Source organism: Carassius gibelio, chromosome B24 (assembly GCF_023724105.1).
Source record: "Carassius gibelio isolate Cgi1373 ecotype wild population from Czech Republic chromosome B24, carGib1.2-hapl.c, whole genome shotgun sequence".
Lineage (NCBI taxonomy): Eukaryota > Metazoa > Chordata > Actinopteri > Cypriniformes > Cyprinidae > Carassius > Carassius gibelio.
This window is the reverse complement of record NC_068419.1, coordinates 6,308,958-6,328,403: the sequence shown is the minus strand read 5'-3', so window position 1 is coordinate 6,328,403 and position 19,446 is coordinate 6,308,958. Positions and strand designations below refer to the sequence as shown.

General features: G+C 35.6%; 1 protein-coding gene across 5 annotated transcripts in view; it reads left to right on the top strand.

The window, feature by feature from the left end:
* ntng1a (netrin g1a) overlaps positions 1–19,446 on the top strand; it is an 85,739-nt gene that overhangs the window by 47,076 nt on the left and 19,217 nt on the right. For all 5 annotated transcript variants that reach the window (XM_052596431.1, XM_052596430.1, XM_052596433.1 and 2 more), the window contains exon 4: positions 16,845–17,017. In XM_052596431.1, coding sequence (XP_052452391.1) covers positions 16,845–17,017 — 173 coding nt within the window. The remainder of the gene's footprint in view (positions 1–16,844; positions 17,018–19,446) is intronic.

Here is a 19,446-nt window from a genome sequence, read left to right as displayed (position 1 = left end):
GGAGCAATTTATGATGGCAAACTAATCTCAGTCAACACCCTGGAAGAAATGTCCATCAAATACCAGCATTTCATTTAAGAACTTGAGAAAGCAGGCATCTGTCATCATGTCATTTTGGTATTAATTTATTGAATACATTTTGGGTTCGTCATGATACAAAAAAAAAAAAAAATATCAATACCAGAGAAATTTATCTTAATAACCTAATATTTAACCCAGTGGTTTTCAACCTGTGGTCCGCGGCCCCCTAGTGGGCCGCGGTGGTATTGCAGGTGGGCCGCCAATTATTTTCTGTTCATTTGCAGTCCATTCTAGGGCTGTGCGATTTAAAAGAAAACGTCCTAAAATCACGATTTGAGCGTGCGCGATTTCTAAATCGCTTTATAGCACAGTTTTCCGTGGCCCTGACCTCCCGTAGTATGCTATCTGATCCAATCAGAATGCATTGCGCCTAGCGCGAGAACAGAGACTGGGCATATGCACCTTTTTTCTGAGCCAATGTTGACGGATCAGAGCGTTCTCACTGCGGTAAAAGGCTAGAAATAAAAATGTGCGAAAATAATTCATGTCTAACACATGAGCATAGAGTGAATTTGTTAGTGAACAGGATGCAGTTTAAGTGAGAGGAGACACGTTTTAAGTGTGCACACTCTCTCCTCGCAAAGCAGCGAACAGAGAGATTCGCACTCGTGCATTATTTTAATGTGCTTTCGCGTTGTATTTATGCGCTCTCACTGCTGACCGCATACACATACTGTATACACACTGCAAACACCTGAGGCACCGCTACAATTAATGAGCTCTATGAAGAATGCATGGCAAAAAAGAAAAAAAAAGTCCCTGTATACAGGATTTTTTTTTTTTTTGCCACAAGTCTACATTTTTTTACATCTTCACTATAGTGATAATTTTGACTTATGTCTGTTCTAGAGATGTTACAACTTTTTGATAAAGCTCTGATTGGTTTTCTATTGGAAATATGTTTAAAATTAATCCTGAATGCATTTATGACTGTAAAAGCATATTGTATTGTGTGTCACAATTGCAAAATTGATCAAAAAAATCGCGATATATTTTTTTTCAATAAATACAGTTTAAAATCTAGCTTCTGAGTACTAAGTTATTAACCCAACAATAGCGGGGTCAGTTAATTTTTTTGAAGTGGGCCGCGCAAACATATGTGTTTGGTTGTGTGGGCCGCGAGTTGAAAAAGGTTGGGAACCACTGATTTAACCTATATGTTTTATTTATATTATCATAATATCATCAATAGTAACAAATTAATTAAATAAAATGTTTATATATATATATATATATATATATATATATATATATATATATATATATATATATATATATATATATATATATATATATATATATATATATATATATATATATATATATATATATATATATTGTACTTATATACTGAACTCTCTATCTAGGCAGTAACTAAATAAAATGTTTATTTCATAAAAAAATAATTTTATTTATACTTTAAGTACTGAAGGACATGTTGATGATACTGATGATATTTATAATAAATATTTATCTTTTTTTTCCAACAAGCATGTCAGTGAATTCTGATGACTGCTGTCTAGGTAAATAACTTACTAGGTTTTGGAACAAAGTGGTAATTATAATTAAATTATATGAAAATGACATGTTGCTTTGAGCATATTTGTATGTTTAATTGTAAAGTCTGTCAGTGTTGTGACTTGAGTGGTTTCTCTTTCACTTGTTTCACAGACGGTGAAGTTTTGGTTGATGCATGAATAAACACACTGATTTAAAATATGTATCTGAAAGTCCATCAAAAAGAAACCAAGCAAGAAACCGAGTGTTTTCCTCAATAAATTTGTAAAAAATAAAAACTATTCCCAACATTTCTTGGTTGCTTTCCAGATTTAAGAGCAACCAGCATTCTAGTAAACATGCTGATAATTATTTCACCTGTTTGACATTAAGTAACAAGAACAGCTGAACCACTCTGACTTATCAATAATGTAGCAGCCATCCAGTGACTGGGAAATGCATTCGCTTCTCCGTGAAGAGAATGTTGTGTCTTTGGGGACTCTGCTGACTGACTGAGAAATGTGTTAATGATAACATGCTGAACGTCTGGATGCCTCTAGACACCCTTACTGATTACCAGCAACTGCCTGATCCAGCACATTCAGTCAGAGGAGAGACAGACCATAGCCTAGAGGGTGTTAGCAAACTGGTCTGCCTATATTGTAAACTCTTTAACCTTTCTTAAACAATATCCTCTGTTTAGACTGAAGACAGACATTTATTTGGAAGGGTTTTTTTTTTTTTTTTTCTAATACTCCAGTTCACCAAGATGCTTAGTGGAAAATTAAACATTATAATAATATATTCTAATATTGATATGTTGATAAACATGCGTTGCTTTTAATAACATAAAAATAAAAACCTGCTGCTAATGTTTAAATTAAAAAGGGTTCTTAAAGAGAAGTGTTGACAAGATCATATATTAAGATAAATAAAACATTTTTAAAAAGCAGACGCATGAAAGGGGCTGCCTTTTTTTAATGTTCCCCAGCAATTTGAAAATCAGAGGGCCAGTTTGTTTACAAGCACAAATGTAGCACATATCGACTTTGAAATCAGTCATTTCATGTGCACATTAAATGCAGCTGATGTGACCAGTGATTCATGTGTATTTTGTGGAAGTGCCTTGGGAATTAGTGTGAATATTTCTTAAGCATCAGTGTGTGTGTGAGTCTGAATCACTGTTTAGATGCACATTTCTCTCACACTGACACAAAGACTCCTTCCTCCCAAGAAGAGCTGATTTGCATTCCGCTCATTCGTACCGTCTCTGTCTGTGTCTCTCTTTATCTCTCTCTGACCTGATAACTCACAGATGGCACAGCCCTTATTCTGTTCCTCCTCCTTTACAGGGCGCTCAGCAAAGGAACAAGTGTGCAATCACAACACAAATTGATTAATTGTGTTTTTAACGTAGAAAACCTTATTGAATTTGTATTTTATGCAAACATAGTGTAAAAAATCAACACATGGAGACAGACGTCCCTTGCTACAGACATGTGCAAATTCACATGTACACAAACCCATGCATGCATGTACAAGTATACACAGCTTAGCACCATAAGCAGGGCTGATACTGAGGTGATGGGAGGATTTTTACAGCGCAAAGCCACAGTGTTGCCCTGGAAAGGCTGATCCCATTTAGAGGTTCCAACAAAATCCCTATCCCATTCAAAGCCATTGAGTGGAATAAAGCTATTAGCCTCCTTTCAGATTAGCACTGTAACACAAGAATTATTATGTTAATGTGTCAAAATCAGGGTTAAGTTTATGTCATTTTTTCTGAAGTGGAAAGTTTGGGCTGTGATTATTCACTATCTTGCTCTGTACAAAGTCCATCTTAAATGTTAAGTCACTTTATTATCTAGCCTCATCCATGAAACATGAACAAAATGAATGTTTCAAAATGTTTTTGTCATTTTTATTTTTTATTGTTTTTGTTGTTTTTAATTATTTGTATATATACTTTTTAAATAAGTGTTATTATTATTATTTTTTAATACATCAAGATTAACTAAACGAAAAAAAAAATTATAAATGTATTATTATTATTATTTTAATTATTGCTATTATAGTTTTAGGTAACTCGCATACCTGTATTTCACATAATTTTACATACAGTACCTGTATTTCATGGGAGAGGATTAGGGACTATTCCCTAGTAATTATTGGAATTCATGAACATACACGTTTAACTATCAAAGTGCTTGTGAATTCATGGAACAGTTTTTAAAAAGAGGAATTTAATGCATTTTTTAAACATTTAAAAAAATGAATACTTTTCCACAAAATTTGCTTAACTCAAAAAACATATTCTTCTTCATAACTTAACAATAAACACTACCTAGTCTTTAGCTTTACTGAAAATACAAAAAATTACACGATTTCAACATTTACTTTCCTAATGCAGTCCCATGCAAAGCATGCTAGGAACTATAAATCTGCCGCCCAGTTAGCAATGAAATTACATACAACATAATACAATTAAGTTTAGACACAATGTCCAAGATTGTGTTGCTTTAGCTCATTTTTAGAGTGCAAATTTCTCTATATTTACTCATAGGAAGGTTTAATGAATAAGGCAATATTGTGTTCACAGAAACTTTAAGAGGTGTGTTATGAAATAATTTCTACCTTTTTCTTTTTTTATTTTAGTTGACAGCATCTGCATTCATAGGCATGACCTATTAAATAACTTAGTGGGGGAGGTCTGGTCACTCGTAATATTACTGTTGATGGATATCTTTGAGTAATCCCCTTATTGACCTCACCTTTACTCAACATCTCTGCCTCTGATAACCCCACACCCCCCTCACACATACACATACACATTCCATTTGAGTATGTCACCCTGCTTTAGATTACAGTGAAGTTTCTTTCAATCAGCTATGCGTGGGAAGCTTTTACATTCGTTCTGAACATCTATTCTGTCTAAAGGCGCTTTAGCTAAGAATTTATGAAATGCTTACATCTAATATTGCTCGCCTCACTCTGGGCTGATGTCTGTTGTGCGGGACAGATGAAGACGCAAAGCGATGTAGGATTCCGATCGTGGACTGCCCTATGACCCTGGGCACATCTGTGCGGTTCAGGCCGCCACTGATGATGGATTAAGAGTCTTTAATCAGAGCGTCTGGGGAGAACTTGGCAATCTGAGCCAGGCCAATTCACCAGCCCCATACAGCCATGCATCATTACAACACAGATATCCTCCGACCTCCCCTCACCCGCCTTCCTCAGACCCGACACATTAAGATTTAAATACATCCCTCATCTGCCACGCTACACATTCAGCAATCGAAGAAGGTCACAAACCCTTGTTTTTCCAGAATGATAATACCGAAACACAAGCTGTTTGCTGCTGTGGTGTGAAAGGGACTTGAAACAAGACAACAGATTGGCTGTGTAAAGCCAGATTCGTGAGTTTTGCTTAAAACGAATTCCCGCAGCGATACTCCATCAGAGAGAGCCATGTCGTCTGTATGGTCATGGCTGGCATGTGTTGGGCTCGGCTGTCAGGCTTATAAGGGCTTTTCTGGTGCTTGCTCTGTGAGATGCTTTGTAAACTGTAGTGGGAATCTGCAGATGAATAGGAATTTATTTCTCTTTGTCTTTGCATTTTACAATGATTTCAATGACCCTTTTCCCAACAAATTGAGTAAATTTTTAAGAAAAACCCATTATTGTCAGACTTGAAGAGTGTTTTTTCCCATCATACAATACAGAATTAAATTTAAAAAGATCTCAATTGAATTCCTGAATTTCAATTATGGTAGCAAACAGAAAGCATATGTTCAATTCAAATTTGAATGTAGGGAAGATGCTTGGTCTGGTCCGAATACCATTTTTGAGCTTCGAAGCTTCAGTAGTAATCAACACCAAATATTCATAGCTTCAGAGGGAGGGGGCTGAACATATTCATCTCTCTAAACACTGTGTGTTCACCAGATGCGCAGCACTGTGACAAAACAGAATATAACCTATTCTGCTGTCTACACTGGATGCAGTGCAACAAATTCCTGACATTAAACTGCTGCTGCCCATTCTCTTTAATATGTACTGACACAAATTTCAAATTACTTTCAATGGTCGTTTTGTCACGTCCAGTGTACTATGTCTGTCTGTCCATTTCAGGATTCACAATTTTTACAAAATTTGATTTAATATAAAGTATAAATTAAATGTGTCCTTTTAGTATTGCTTTGACAAAATGCTGTATATAAAATGAAATATAACACCATAATAATATAATAATACACTATAATAATACAGGTAGTACTTGCATATTACTAACTAATATTACAACTTTTGTTGGTTTTGATTGCTTCTATTGTCCTCATTTGTAAGTCCCTTTGGAAAAGAGCACCTGCTAAATAACCACATTTAAGTATAATGTAAATTTTAATAACAAAACTAAATTGAAATTTTTAAAACAACAAATTGTATAAATAACACAAATAAACACAAATAAAAGAAATATCTTCATATAAACCAAATAATTATGTGCACTTTGCATTTAACATTAGAAGCAACTACTGCATTTTAATCATGATCCATACAAATATTCTGCATACATGCAACATTGGGAGTTTTTAATATAAATTAGATTGTATAATACTGAAATTTAAAGCAAAACCAGAATGGTTTGACTTCAGTTTTGTAAAACTATACATAAAAAAAAATATATCTGCATGAGACGCAGACTCACTCTCTGCCAGTAGTTGTTTAAAGCGTTTCCTTGGTTTCCCCTGTAAACAAAGCAGTGCTGCACTTATGAACTTTAATATGTAATTATACAGAGGTAAGATGAAAAGAAAAAATACCATCCAAACTTTTCTAAGGACAGTAAGTTCCCCTCAGACATACATTCATATAAACTCCTACCCTAATTGAATCACGATTTGTTTGCAATCTCAACAGTTTTGAATCGTCACATTTTGAATTGATTTTCAACTGGCTCGCAGTTAATTGTTACATCGCTAGTTAAGAACAATACTTTTAATATAGACAAATTATTATTAGCCTGGGCTGCTGTACATTTTTTTTTTATGACTGCGGTATTCGCAAGTATTTTCCAAGCAAATTGAGTAAACGTTTTTATCACACGTAAAATTACTGATTAACATGGTGGATAAAGCAGCTCGAATTTTTATTTTATTTTTTGTACTTTTATTTTTTACGTCATATATGCTTTACATGATCTGTAATAAAACAAAATAAACCTGTCTGTTGAGTAGAAATTTTGACATTCCTAGATTATTTTTGGGTTGAATTAGATTTTGGCCTCTCCAGTTTTTCAAGCTTTTCTTTACTTGTGATTAGTTCACTGACCCCTGAATAATATGAATGTCTTCAGGCTTTCATTAACAATCTGTAATTGCTTGTGACTGCTGCATAAAACAAAAGTGGGACAATTAAATGTTCTTTAAATTATTAAATGAATTGTAGATACAGTGTTGTAATTTCAGTGGCAATTTTTGTCTTCAGGGTCATTCAGATTTATTCCAATTTAGCTCCTCACTGCATCCTGCTAACATTGTTGTTTAGCAAATGTGAAGCTTTGATAATTGTGAGCCTAGAGCCGTAGACAACATCCACAGTCCTCTTTTTAGAGTAAAGAATATCCAATAAAAGGATAGTGCTCCCAAAAAATACAATTTAATGTTTATCTGCTTACCCCCAGGGCATCCAAGATGTAGGTGACTGTTTTTTAACAGAGATTTTTAACTGAAACCATTGCAGTCTGTCAGTCCTATAATGTAAGTGGATGGGAATCACGGCTTTGAGAATCATAAAGCATACATAAACAAAACCAAATTAAACCCTGTGGCTCGTGACGATACACTGATGTGTAAAGACACAAAACAATTAGTCTGTGCAAGAAACTGACAGGTTGAACAGTATTTATATAGATTTTCATCGCAATGTCAAGTGCATCCTATCTATCAAGTGGACCATTGACATTCCCAATCTAAAGCAAGAAGAAGACGCCTCATGCACAGGCTGAAGAAGAAAAGGTGAACGTGTTCTGGACAGTCCACAGCACCCAGTCTTAACCTACTAGACACTGAGTTAAATGTCTTCTGTTTGCGGATCTAGTGCTGCTGTCGCCCACAAAAGAGGGTCTACAGCAGCACCTGGACCTCCTGCACACCTTCTGTCAGACATGGGCCTTGTCAGTTAAACTTAAAAAGACTAAAATTATGATACTTCAAAAAAGGGCCAGTTATGAAAATCAACATCACAGTTTCAAATTAAACAACATGCCATAAACAACACACTACAGACTAAACATACCTCAAATTAAAAATCAGTAACACAGGAATCTTTAAAAAGGCTGTGAACGACCTGAGAGACAAGGCACAAAGAGCTTTTTAAACAATCAAGAAAAAATATTAAACTTGACATCCCATTTCAAATCTGACTAAAAATACTCCAGTCAGTTACAGAACCAAGCGCACTCTGTGGATGTGAGGTCTGGGTCCACTCACAAACCAAGACTTCACCAAATAAAACAAACACCCAACAGAGACTCTGCAGGCTAAATTCTGTAAAAATATTCTTTGTGTACAATGAAAAACTCCACAAAATGCATGCAGAGCAAACCTAGGTCTGTACCCACTAATAATATAACATAACCTCACTATAGAGACATGCAGACACAGAAAGACCTGGCTACCAAAAGGAGACAGATTGTGTCCACACTGCACACAACATGCAACTGCCCTAATTATACACAAATTAGGAAAACATTCTTCCCTCAATTCACAAACCGGCAAAAAGACTTTAACAAAGATACAACAAAAGGACAAACTGCCATACATTCTGGGAGAAAACTCAACAAGCTCTAGCCGGCTATAAGGTACGTCAAGTCCTGCCATGATTAAAGGACAACCAGTAGAACAGAACCACAAGTCACAGCCTGAAGAAAACACTGTAAAACACACATCTAATCCTTCTCCTGTCTCTTTATTATACTTTTTATTAGTACTTTAATTTAACTGTATACAGATATTTGACCCTGGACCACAAAACCAGTCTTAAGTCGCTGGGGTATATACATTTTTTTTTTAGCAATAGCCAAAAAAAAAAAAAAAAGAAAAAAAACATTGTATGGTAAAATTATAGATTATAGATTTTTCTATTATGCCAAAAATCATTAGCATATAATATTTGTTTCTCAACCAAATATTGTCTTATTCTAACAAAACCAAACATCAATGGAAAGATCATTTATCCAGATTTCAGATGATGTATAAATCTCAATTTTGAAAAATTTACACTTAAGACTGATTTTGTGTTCCAGGGTGACATATATAGACTCTATATGCTATATAATGTACTTCTATTCTTACTGTATGTATATTTTGTGCTAAATGTCTATTTAAATGTTTCTATGCTTTGGCAGTGTAAAGATACTTTTTTTTTACCATGCCAATAAAGCTACTTAAATCTGAATCTGATTCTCAAAGCCGTGACTCCAATCCACTTACATTATATGACTGACAGACTGCAACAGTTTGAGTTAAAATCTCCATTTGTGTTTTTCTGAAGAAACATCTTGGATGCCCTGGGTATAAGCAGATAAAAATCACATTTTCATTTTTGGGTGAACTATCCCTTTAAATATCCACCAAGGCCACTTAAATTGTCATGTTTGTTGCTCATTAATGGTTGATTGAGAGGGTTAATGTGGTGCAGGTTGTTATAGACCATTTTTAGTGAGCATTGTCACATCTAGTTGAACCCAGAGGAGTCTGTTGGTTTCTCAGATGGTCATCTTCGGCTTCCCAAAGCATTAAGTTGTCCCTGAATGTAACTTCTCTGGCTGTCAAGTCCATGGAGTTTAGCAAAAAGCAATAGTTGCACATATCTGTCTCAGAGAGATTGCACTCACTTCTTACTTCCTGTGCTGTTCTGCGCAGCAGTTGTCTGCTTTTGTCAGGAGGCAATTAGAGTCAGCACACAAGATGCCCTGTTTCATTTATCTCAGATTCAGAGTGAGGCACGGTACTCAGGCCTCACCTTGTCAGCCTATGACATGCTACTGCTCACAGCCAATCACAAAGAGTCAGAACTGGCTGAAGTAATCACTTTACAGTGGTTGGAGAAGTAAACACTTTACAGAGAAGGGAAAATCTGTCTTTACCTTGATGGGGTGGAAAGGCAGATGTAGTGCGATTAGTGATACATGCTGTGGAAAGACATAAAAAACAAAGCAAGTGAAGGGAAGCAAAGGATACAGAAAAGGGTGATGCGGAAGTAAACCAAAATCTGGAGGATACCTTAAAGGATCAGTCATCATTTACTCAGCCTTATGTAATTGCAAAATGGTATGATCTTCTTTCTTCTGGGGAACACAAGTAAGGGTATTTCTAAGGACCCTTCCACGTAGATCAGGGCTGAAAGAAACAAAGGTATCTAAGAACTTGGCATCCTAAAAAAAGTAGAATCAGGTTATTTTAAATATTTGGGGAAACTCTTTTGAACAAACGTTCTATCGAAAATAAGGGAAGCCTACAGCATTGAATCAACTTCAAGAAGAGTAACAGTCAGACAAACCCCAAAACCTCAAACCCATCATCAAAATTCAGACAACATTTTCAACAAATGGAAAACAAGTTCAAATGATTCTGAGCAAAATTACTACTGGATAGTAAAAAGTAAAGATAAAGGACAGAATTGTAACACTGTGATGGCCAGGATGTGTTAGTTTGTACATTTTCTAAGTAACTGTAACCCAGCACTTCAGTTTTCCCATCTGCTTCAAAAGCTCAGACATTGTTCCTCAAAAAGCCCAAGATACCACACTTGAATGGCTACAATTCTGAGTACTGCATTTGGAGACTTGAGCCCATTTCAGAACTATAGTAATTTGGATGTACTCTTTTCAATAGACACAACAAATGTCTATATTTTGGTTTAAGTTTTTATCAATCTTTTTTGTTCCAAAACCATATGATTTTCCTCCTCCTGTGGAACACAAAATTACATTAAATGTCAATATAATTTTATTATTATTATTACTATTATTATTATTATTATTAGTTTGGTACTATTTTCACAAGGTGTACATTTTCAAAACTCTTAGTATAAAGCTTTAAACTGATCACACTTGTAACACGACTAGTCATTCTTTCAAAACCTGATCTCATGATTTCACTGTAGCAAAACACCAGATCATTGTGATATGTATTAAGAACTTGAATTAATCACCAAAACAACAGTATGATCTTTCAGTTTAGTACTTTTAACAATCACTTCATTCAATAGCAAACAATGCAAGATTTGTGTTTCAAATCACCTTTGTTGCTGAAATAATTACAGTGATACAGGCAATAATTCATCGTAAGTCATGTTACGTTACCTAGCTTGCACATCTCACATAAAATCAATAATGTTTTGTAAAAGTATTTATTCAGTGTGTTATCAAAGGGTGTGATGAAGGTATGACATGGTTTTCTGCTAGAACAGATTACTGTAAATGCAGTAAATGTCCTCACTGTGCCATGTGACTGAATCCATATTCTAGATTAATTTTTCAGATGAATGTTGAGTTATAGTTATGTGCAGTCTTTACCATGGCAATGCTTCAGTATACAGTATCACATCAGATTTATTTCACTATTTCCATTCAAAAAGTGAAACTTGTATATTATATTAATTCATTACACACAGACTGATATATTTCAAATGTTTATTTCTTTCCATTTTGATGATTATAACTGACAACTAAGGAAAATCCCAAATTCAGTATATCAGAAAATTACAATATTACTTAAGACCAATGCAAAGAAAGGATTTTTAGAAATCTTGGCCAACTGAAAAGTATGAACATGAAAAGTATGAGCATGTACAGCACTCAATACTTGGTTGGGGCTCCATTTGCCTTAATTGCTGCAACAATGCGGTCTGGCATGGAGTCGATCAGTCTGTGGCGCTACTCAGGTATTATGAATGATGTTATGAGATATGTGTCATGAGATTTTTTTAAGCAAGATGCTTCTAAAGCTCTCTGTTGTTCAAGAGTGTCTCGACAAAAGGAATGCGACAGCTGAAACCCATGTTTTGCATACGTCTGTGCGTAGTGGTTTTTGAAGCACTGACTCCAGCTGCAGTCCACTCTTTGTGAATCTCCCCCACATTTTTGAATGGGTTTTGTTTCACCATCCTCTCCAGAGTGCGGTTATCCCTATTGCTTGTACAAATTTTTCTACCACATCTTTTCCTTCCCTTCGCCTCTCTATTAATGTGCTTGGACACAGAGCTCTGTGACCAGCCAGCCTCTTTTGCAATGACCTTTTGTGTCTTGCCCTCCTTGTGCAATGTGTCAGTGGTCATCTTTTGGACAACTGTCAAGTCAGCAGTCTTCCCCAAGATTGTGTAGCCTACAGAACTAGACTGAGAGACCATTTAAAGGGCTTTGCAGGTGTTTTGAGTTAATTAACTGATTGGAGTGTGGCACTAGGTGTCTTCAATATTGAACCTTTTCACAATATTAGCATTTTCTGAGATACTTAATTTGGAATTTTCCTTAGTTGTCAGTTATAATCATCAGAAATAAAAGAAATAAACATTTGAGATATATCAGTCTGTGTGTAATGAATTAATATAATATACAAGTTTCACTTTTTGAATGGAATTAGTGAAATAATAGGCTATAAAATAAGCTATACAATAAACAAACTTTTTGATGATATTCTAATTATATGACCAGCACCTGTATATTTATTGAATCCATATCTATAGATGCACCAAATTATTCACTAATTAAGATGAGTTAGATTAAATAATAGACAAATGTATTAAACTGAATGAGAACTTTGAAAGTAGTAGCTTTATGAAAGGCAGTTACTGCACATGAAATATTTAGGCCTATATAGATTAAACACTTATTTTGAAAAGGACATTTTTTGATTGTGTGTATTATACTAACATAATTGCACCTTTGATGATCTGTTGTGATATTAGTACTAAGAATTGTAAAATGTAAAATGTACCAAAATGCTTGTGAAAATTGTGCTAATGCAAAAAAAAAAAAAAAAAAAAAAAAATAGTTAATTTAGTGCATATGGCTTGTGCACAATAGTCCAAGTCTTCTGAAGAACTACAGTACCCCAGTTACTCAGCAACACCTTTTTTCATTTTGTTGTTGCATTGTTTAGTATAAGTCTGTTTGCCTTTACAATTTGCACAATGGTTTTTATATGCTGACATGAGCAAACAATTATTTTAGAGTTTTTGACCTTGTTCTCTGTGTTACAATAACACCTGCACATTTAATTAAACATAATTACTTCACTTACTTAGCTCGCTCACAGGCCATTCTGTCTTTGTTCAGCCTTTTGTGGTTGGATCAGCATGCTTAGCCATGCATGTGGAAGCTTCATTTGGAGATAATTGCTAATAATTATCCCCTGATAAGTCAGTACGGCACAAGGCGGCTTGAGAACCTGGGCTGTTTTGCTGTCTGTTTCCAAACTGGCACAAGAAGATAAGATATGAAATGATGAAGACAAGTTCTTTTTTCAAGAGGTCAGTTGAAAGGGGGACCATTAAAAAAGAGAAAATACGATGTTGTTAGTGCTCTTATTGTCAATCAGGCTTCCGTTATTTTGGAGGTCACAGACTAGTATATCAATAAAGATAAATATATAAATCACTATTAACAGCCTGTTATTCCTTCTGCCTTTCAGGGAGGACATTCTGCATAGAAACTGTTTTGTTAGACTCAAAGCTGACTGAACAAAATCCTCCTTCAGTATTATTCTTTGTTGCGTGTTAGCTATCTTGACCACACAACCTAATTACTAGAATTACACATTTATTTCTACACAATGACTTCTAAATTTTTCCCCAAGTAGTAGTTCAAAAAACAAAAGCATAGGTAGATTCAAGCATCATGTTGTTCCAAACCAATATGCATTTCATTCTGTAAAAAAATCTTTTTAAATCATTGGGGGACCAATTTCCTTTACGCATCTTAAGGTTTTAATGAATACAGTTAAGTATGAAATTTAAGGGTCATGGACAATGCATTGACAACACATAAAACTCCACAGAAGTAAGAAAGTCAGGTTTGGAACAACATTGAGTTGAGTAATGACATAATTTTGTTTCAACATATTTCTTTAAAGGGATCATCCACCAACTAACTAGCAAACTAACTAACTACCTAAATAAATAACAAAAATAAGAATATCTGCAATCATTTGCTTACCCTCATGTCATTCCAAACCTGTAAGATATTTTGGTATTTTGCCGATACTGTTGATAACCATATATTTCTGTTTCCATTAAATTCCATAGTTTTTTATTGTTTGTTTGTTTGTATTGTCCACAATATGGAATTCAATGGCACCAACATTCTTTAAAACATTTTATTTTGTTCCACAGAGAAAAATAGATCAATAAAGGTTTGGAATGACTTTAGGTGAGCAAATGATTATTCTATCTTTCCTTTTTGACAGTCCCTTCAACAACATATTCATAATTAATAATAATAATTCCTTATATTTATAAAGCACTTTTCTGGGTACTCAAAGTGCTTTACATTGTGAAAGGCGGATCTTCTCACCCAACACCAGTGTGCAGCATCCACCTGGATGATGTGACAGCAGCCATATTGCGTTAGAATGCCCGCCACACACCAGCTTATCGGTGGAGAGGAGACAGAGTGATGAAGCCAATCAGGATACGGGGATGATTAAGAGGCTATGATGGTCAGAGGCCAATGGGCAAATTTGGCCAGGATGCCGGGGTTACACCCCTAATACTCTTTTTTACACCCCATAAAAAAAGATGGTGCTGTTTTTACATTATAGTGTCTTTGTGACTATACTGGGGCGTGGGACCCACACAGACCACAAGGTGAGCACCCCTGCAGGCCTCACAAACACCTGGTTTTCCCAGGTGGTCTCCCTTCCAGGTACTGACCAGGCTCAACCCTGCTTAGCTTCAGTGTGCAACCATCCTTGGTCTACAGGGTGATATGGCTGCTGGCCATATTAGATTGCTGTGGAAACTCACAAGCAGAATGCACATGCACATTCACCGTAATCCTTTATCAGAGTGTAAGGTAGTGTTTGTGAATATGGCATAGCCTGGTTAAATTAAGACAGACAGTTTCTATGATGGAGCCCTGGAGAGCAGCTTTGGCATTAACGTCTAATTAAATATATTTTTTTGCTGCGTTTCTCCTTGAGGCAGCTATTGCACCTCGTCTCCCCTGGTGACCAGACTGGAACGAGAATGTTTCATTTCTGTTAGCGATGCTACCATGCCGACGGCAAAGAGACCTGGCGGGCCCTTACTCTGTCCCCTTCATTACATCAGATGCACAGCTCTGCCTCGTATCAACACAGTGATTAAAATGTTACTGGTGATAAGAGGATATGAAGGTCAAGCTACATGGAATCTGAGACCTCCACCTGAACTGAACAAGGAAGCTTCATCAGAATGCCATGCATGCCTTTTATTTTTTGCAGCTCGATGGCTTTGTTTTGTTCAGTCACTGGACCAGCCTTTTTAGTTCAGGATGGTGAGCCATTCACTGCAATGCATAGTTCTTACTGAATAAGTACCTCATTGCCTATTTGAAATGTTACATGTCACTGTAAAACAGCCTGTTTTTATGGTTTTTACTCTTGTGTATTTTTAATATGTCTCAGAAGTCTATTACTTGCTGTTTATATGCAGTTTAATGACCCACTATAATATCAGGGACTAATTTGCATCATAAGTCATTATTTGGTGGGAGATTTTATGTTTCCAAGCTTGCTGAAATTTCACAGAAGCAACAGATTCATGCTTGGCTGACAGGTGCCAGTTTTAAAGAGGATGTCCTAGAATCTTGAGATCTGACATGCCCTTCTGTTAAATTAAAAAACTATAGAAAATGAGATGCAAATCAGGGTGTCTGGAGAATAATTCCCTCTCATTTATTCTGCCCGTGTATACCTGCGGGGACTGAGCAGTCATTTGTCACTTCCAAACGTGATGCAGTGCATCATATTTATCAGCCCCTGCACGTGCATCTCTTCGGACCCACCGGTTTTAATGGTTTTAATAATGCTCCTCTGTGCCCACGCAGGGCAGACCATACACCTGTGTGAGGAAAGAGACGGCAGACATCAAGAGCCTGGTTATGCCTGTAATCCGCAAGGAGCCTCAGCCCGGAAAAAGTTAGATCAAAGACTAGCGACTGATCAGCTTTTGCTTTTTTTACAGTGTTCGTTTAATCTGTTAGAATGAAGCTGTGAAGCTTTAAAGGAATTCTTTATTTTTTCTAACTTAATGGATGGCATATGAGACATGATGTTTATTACTGCAAATATTATTTCAGCTATAATAATAATTATGGCTTTATATACAGAAGAGATTAAAGATAATTGTGTTAATCAATAAATGAGTTAAAAAAAAAATATTTGTTCAAGTGATGGTCAATTTCTTTTTAAATTAGGAGCAAGAATCACATGTGAACTGAAAAACAGACACACATATAGTCTAAACAAGTTAAGCTACTCTGTTCTAGCTGCATAACAGTTTCACATAACTGCATCACATTTCTTTACATCAGTACTGCATGTGTGCCACAGAAATATCCATCTATTGCCTTCCTGTATACTAAATCAATTTCCGTGCTTAGAGAGGAAACGGGGGGAGCAAACCTCCCTACATAGAGTGTGTTTGATACAAATGCTTGCTGGGGCTTGTCCTCAGTGGCCATACTAATTTATTACCAACAACATTTTAAGCATGACTGCCTCTGAGGATTTAAAACTTTCACAAGTGCTTTAGAATTGATTGATATTAAATAGAATGCATACAGCACAACATTAGTAAATAATAAGTGTTCAACAACATATACGCCAAATATACTTATGTGCACTTATTTTTTTATATTATTTAGCAGTTTTCTTTCACTCATTGCAAGTGTGAACTGTATGTAATTATTTCTTTTCCAGTGGGATAATTATAAATAACCTATCTTTCGAGAGGAAAGAAAAAAAAAACATAAAAATAATGATGTTGATTTTGCAGAATCCTTGACACCATGTGCAAGGTTTTGAAGTCACTCTCTGGAAGCTTCAGAATACCCCCACATGCAGATTCACGTTTAGTTGAAATGCAAATGATTTACAAGGTCACTCTGGTCTCTAAGTGCTGGTTCCAATTTTTGTCTCCCTCTCGGGTGTAATTGAACTCCACGATTGAAAATCCACAAGGGCTTATGTTTTATTTCTTTTTTTCTTTCACTGTGACAGGTGCAAGTGCAACCTTCATGCCAACAGCTGCATCTATGACAAAGAGAGACTGACTTGTGAGTGTGAGCACAACACCACGGGGCCTGACTGTGGCCGCTGTAAGAGGAATTATCAGGCCAGAGCTTGGAGCGCAGGGTCCTATCTCCCCATCCCCAAGGGCACAGCAAATATCTGTGAGTACACACAGACACACACACATATTCCCATTCCACTTACTGGAAAGAACAATATGAGCTCTGTGTTTGTGGATAACAAGGCTCACATGTCCTTTTATTCTGACTATAAACCATCTCTCTTACTGCTGTCCTACCTTTCACAATGCGCTCATGCTGTCTCCCCAGAAGCTATTACCCTACTTCCAGTTTAAAACCAGGTCCTCACAGGAACTCTGACACCAAACGCTGAACAACACAGTCACTTTAAGAAGGCATATCAAACATAATCAACACTGGTTTCTGTTGAATTACAAACTAAATACTTTCTAAATGTCTTTCTTTAGCTTTAATGACAGCAGCACTTGAGCTGAATAATTAGAAAATCGTTTATTTATTTTTTATATATTTTTTTATCATAATCAAAATCATGTTTCCAGGATTAAATGAAACATTTGGACCCCACTGTATACTATGGTACTGTATGATTTCCATATGCCATACTGTATTTACATTCACAGTACTTCAGAGAATGCCATAGTATTACCATTATGGCTGTTCCAAAGGACCTACAATAAAGAAATAATAATTAAAAAAATCTCACTATCATGTAGTTCCAAACGTGTATGACATACTTTGTGTTCTGTGGACCTGAAAATATTTTCAATAATGTTTCAGTCTTTTTGCTATTCTTATTTTATTTTATAAAAGTCAAAAAAAAAAAACCCTGAAAGAAAGAAAGTCACACAGGTTTTAAATGGCATACTTGTAGGACCTGTCTTTCAAAGAATGCACTGCATGTCAAATGTTAAACTCTAACAGAAGGACAGTTAGCCTTTAGAAAACCAGTGCTGTAATTCCAGCCGGAGGACTACACCACCACTGCAGTTCAGTTCAAATGGCAGGAGACAGAGCCTTCAATCCAACACACAGAATGTTTGCCCAGAAGTAAACTAGCACTATTAAACACACACCATATGCTTCTGGGACTAAAGCAGCAACACATACCACAAATATGACTTTAGCATGCAGAGAAACTGTTGCATGCCAAAACTTTCTTTTCAGTCCTCAGCAGGTTTGTGTGTGTGTAGATGCATGTGTATGAGTGGAGCGACGCGTGCCTCCTGGCAGCTGTTGTACCTCATGACTCTCTAGGAGCCGGCGGAGTGTTTTGAAGGACTGAGATTGACAGGACATTATTAAAAAAAAAGAAAAGAAAAAGCCAGCACACAGCCTCACCTTAAACCCCTTATTATGGCCCTGTGTGAGGAGACTGAGAAATCCATAACGTAATAATACTGCAAAAGCCATAGATCATTAGATCATTCCCTTTGGATTAAAAATAATTTGATTAAACAATAATAATATATCAGGCATGAGAAAGGCAGTTTGTCATTTTAAAACCAATTGCAGCTGATTTTACAACAGTTCTATGTGCTTGACACCATGTGGAAGGGCAATGGAAACAAGTGGGGTAAATTAAAAAAAAAACTAGCAGTAAAAATAGAGTTGATGTAGGTTAGTAGATGTCCAGTAATCTGCTATATATATATGCACAGAATAGATGCAATAATCCAACACATTCTAAAAATGCTGCATTAAAATGATTGAAGCATTAGGTCATATTAATTACAGCAATAAGAAATATATATATATATATATATATATATATATATATATATATATATATATATATATATATATATATATATATATATATATATAATTGGTTTGTTCATATATTAGTTCATTTTATTTTATTTTATTTTTTCAAAGTTGTTTGCATTCCTCATAGATTGTCACACACACACCCTGTTCCTAAACCTACTCCTCACAGGAAAATTTCTGCATTTTTCGATTTACAAAACAAAAAAATATTTTGTATGATTCTTTTTTCCTTATGGGGAAATGATATTCCAACTCTTTGGGGGACATTTTTTTAGCACCACACACACACACACACGCACACACACACACACACACACACATGCACACACACACACATGCACACACACACACACACGCACACACACACAAACACGCACGCACACACACACACACACACACACACACACACATTTACCAAACTATATTATATATTATTTATATTATACAGGTGCATCTGAATAAATTAGAATGTTTTGGAAGTTCATAAGTCCATTTATTTCAGTAATTCAACTCAAATTGTGAAAATTGTGTATTAAGTAAATTCAGTGCACACAGACTGAAGTAGTTTTAGTCTTTGGTTCTTTTAATTGTGATGATTTTGGCTCACATTTAACAAAAACCCACCAATTCACTATCTCAACAAAATAGAATACTTCATAAGACTAATAAAAAAATATTTTTTTTTTTGTGAATTGTTGGCCTTATGGAAAGTATGTTCATCTACTGCACATGTACTCAATACTTGGTAGGGGCTCTTTTTGCTTTAATTACTGCCTCTATTC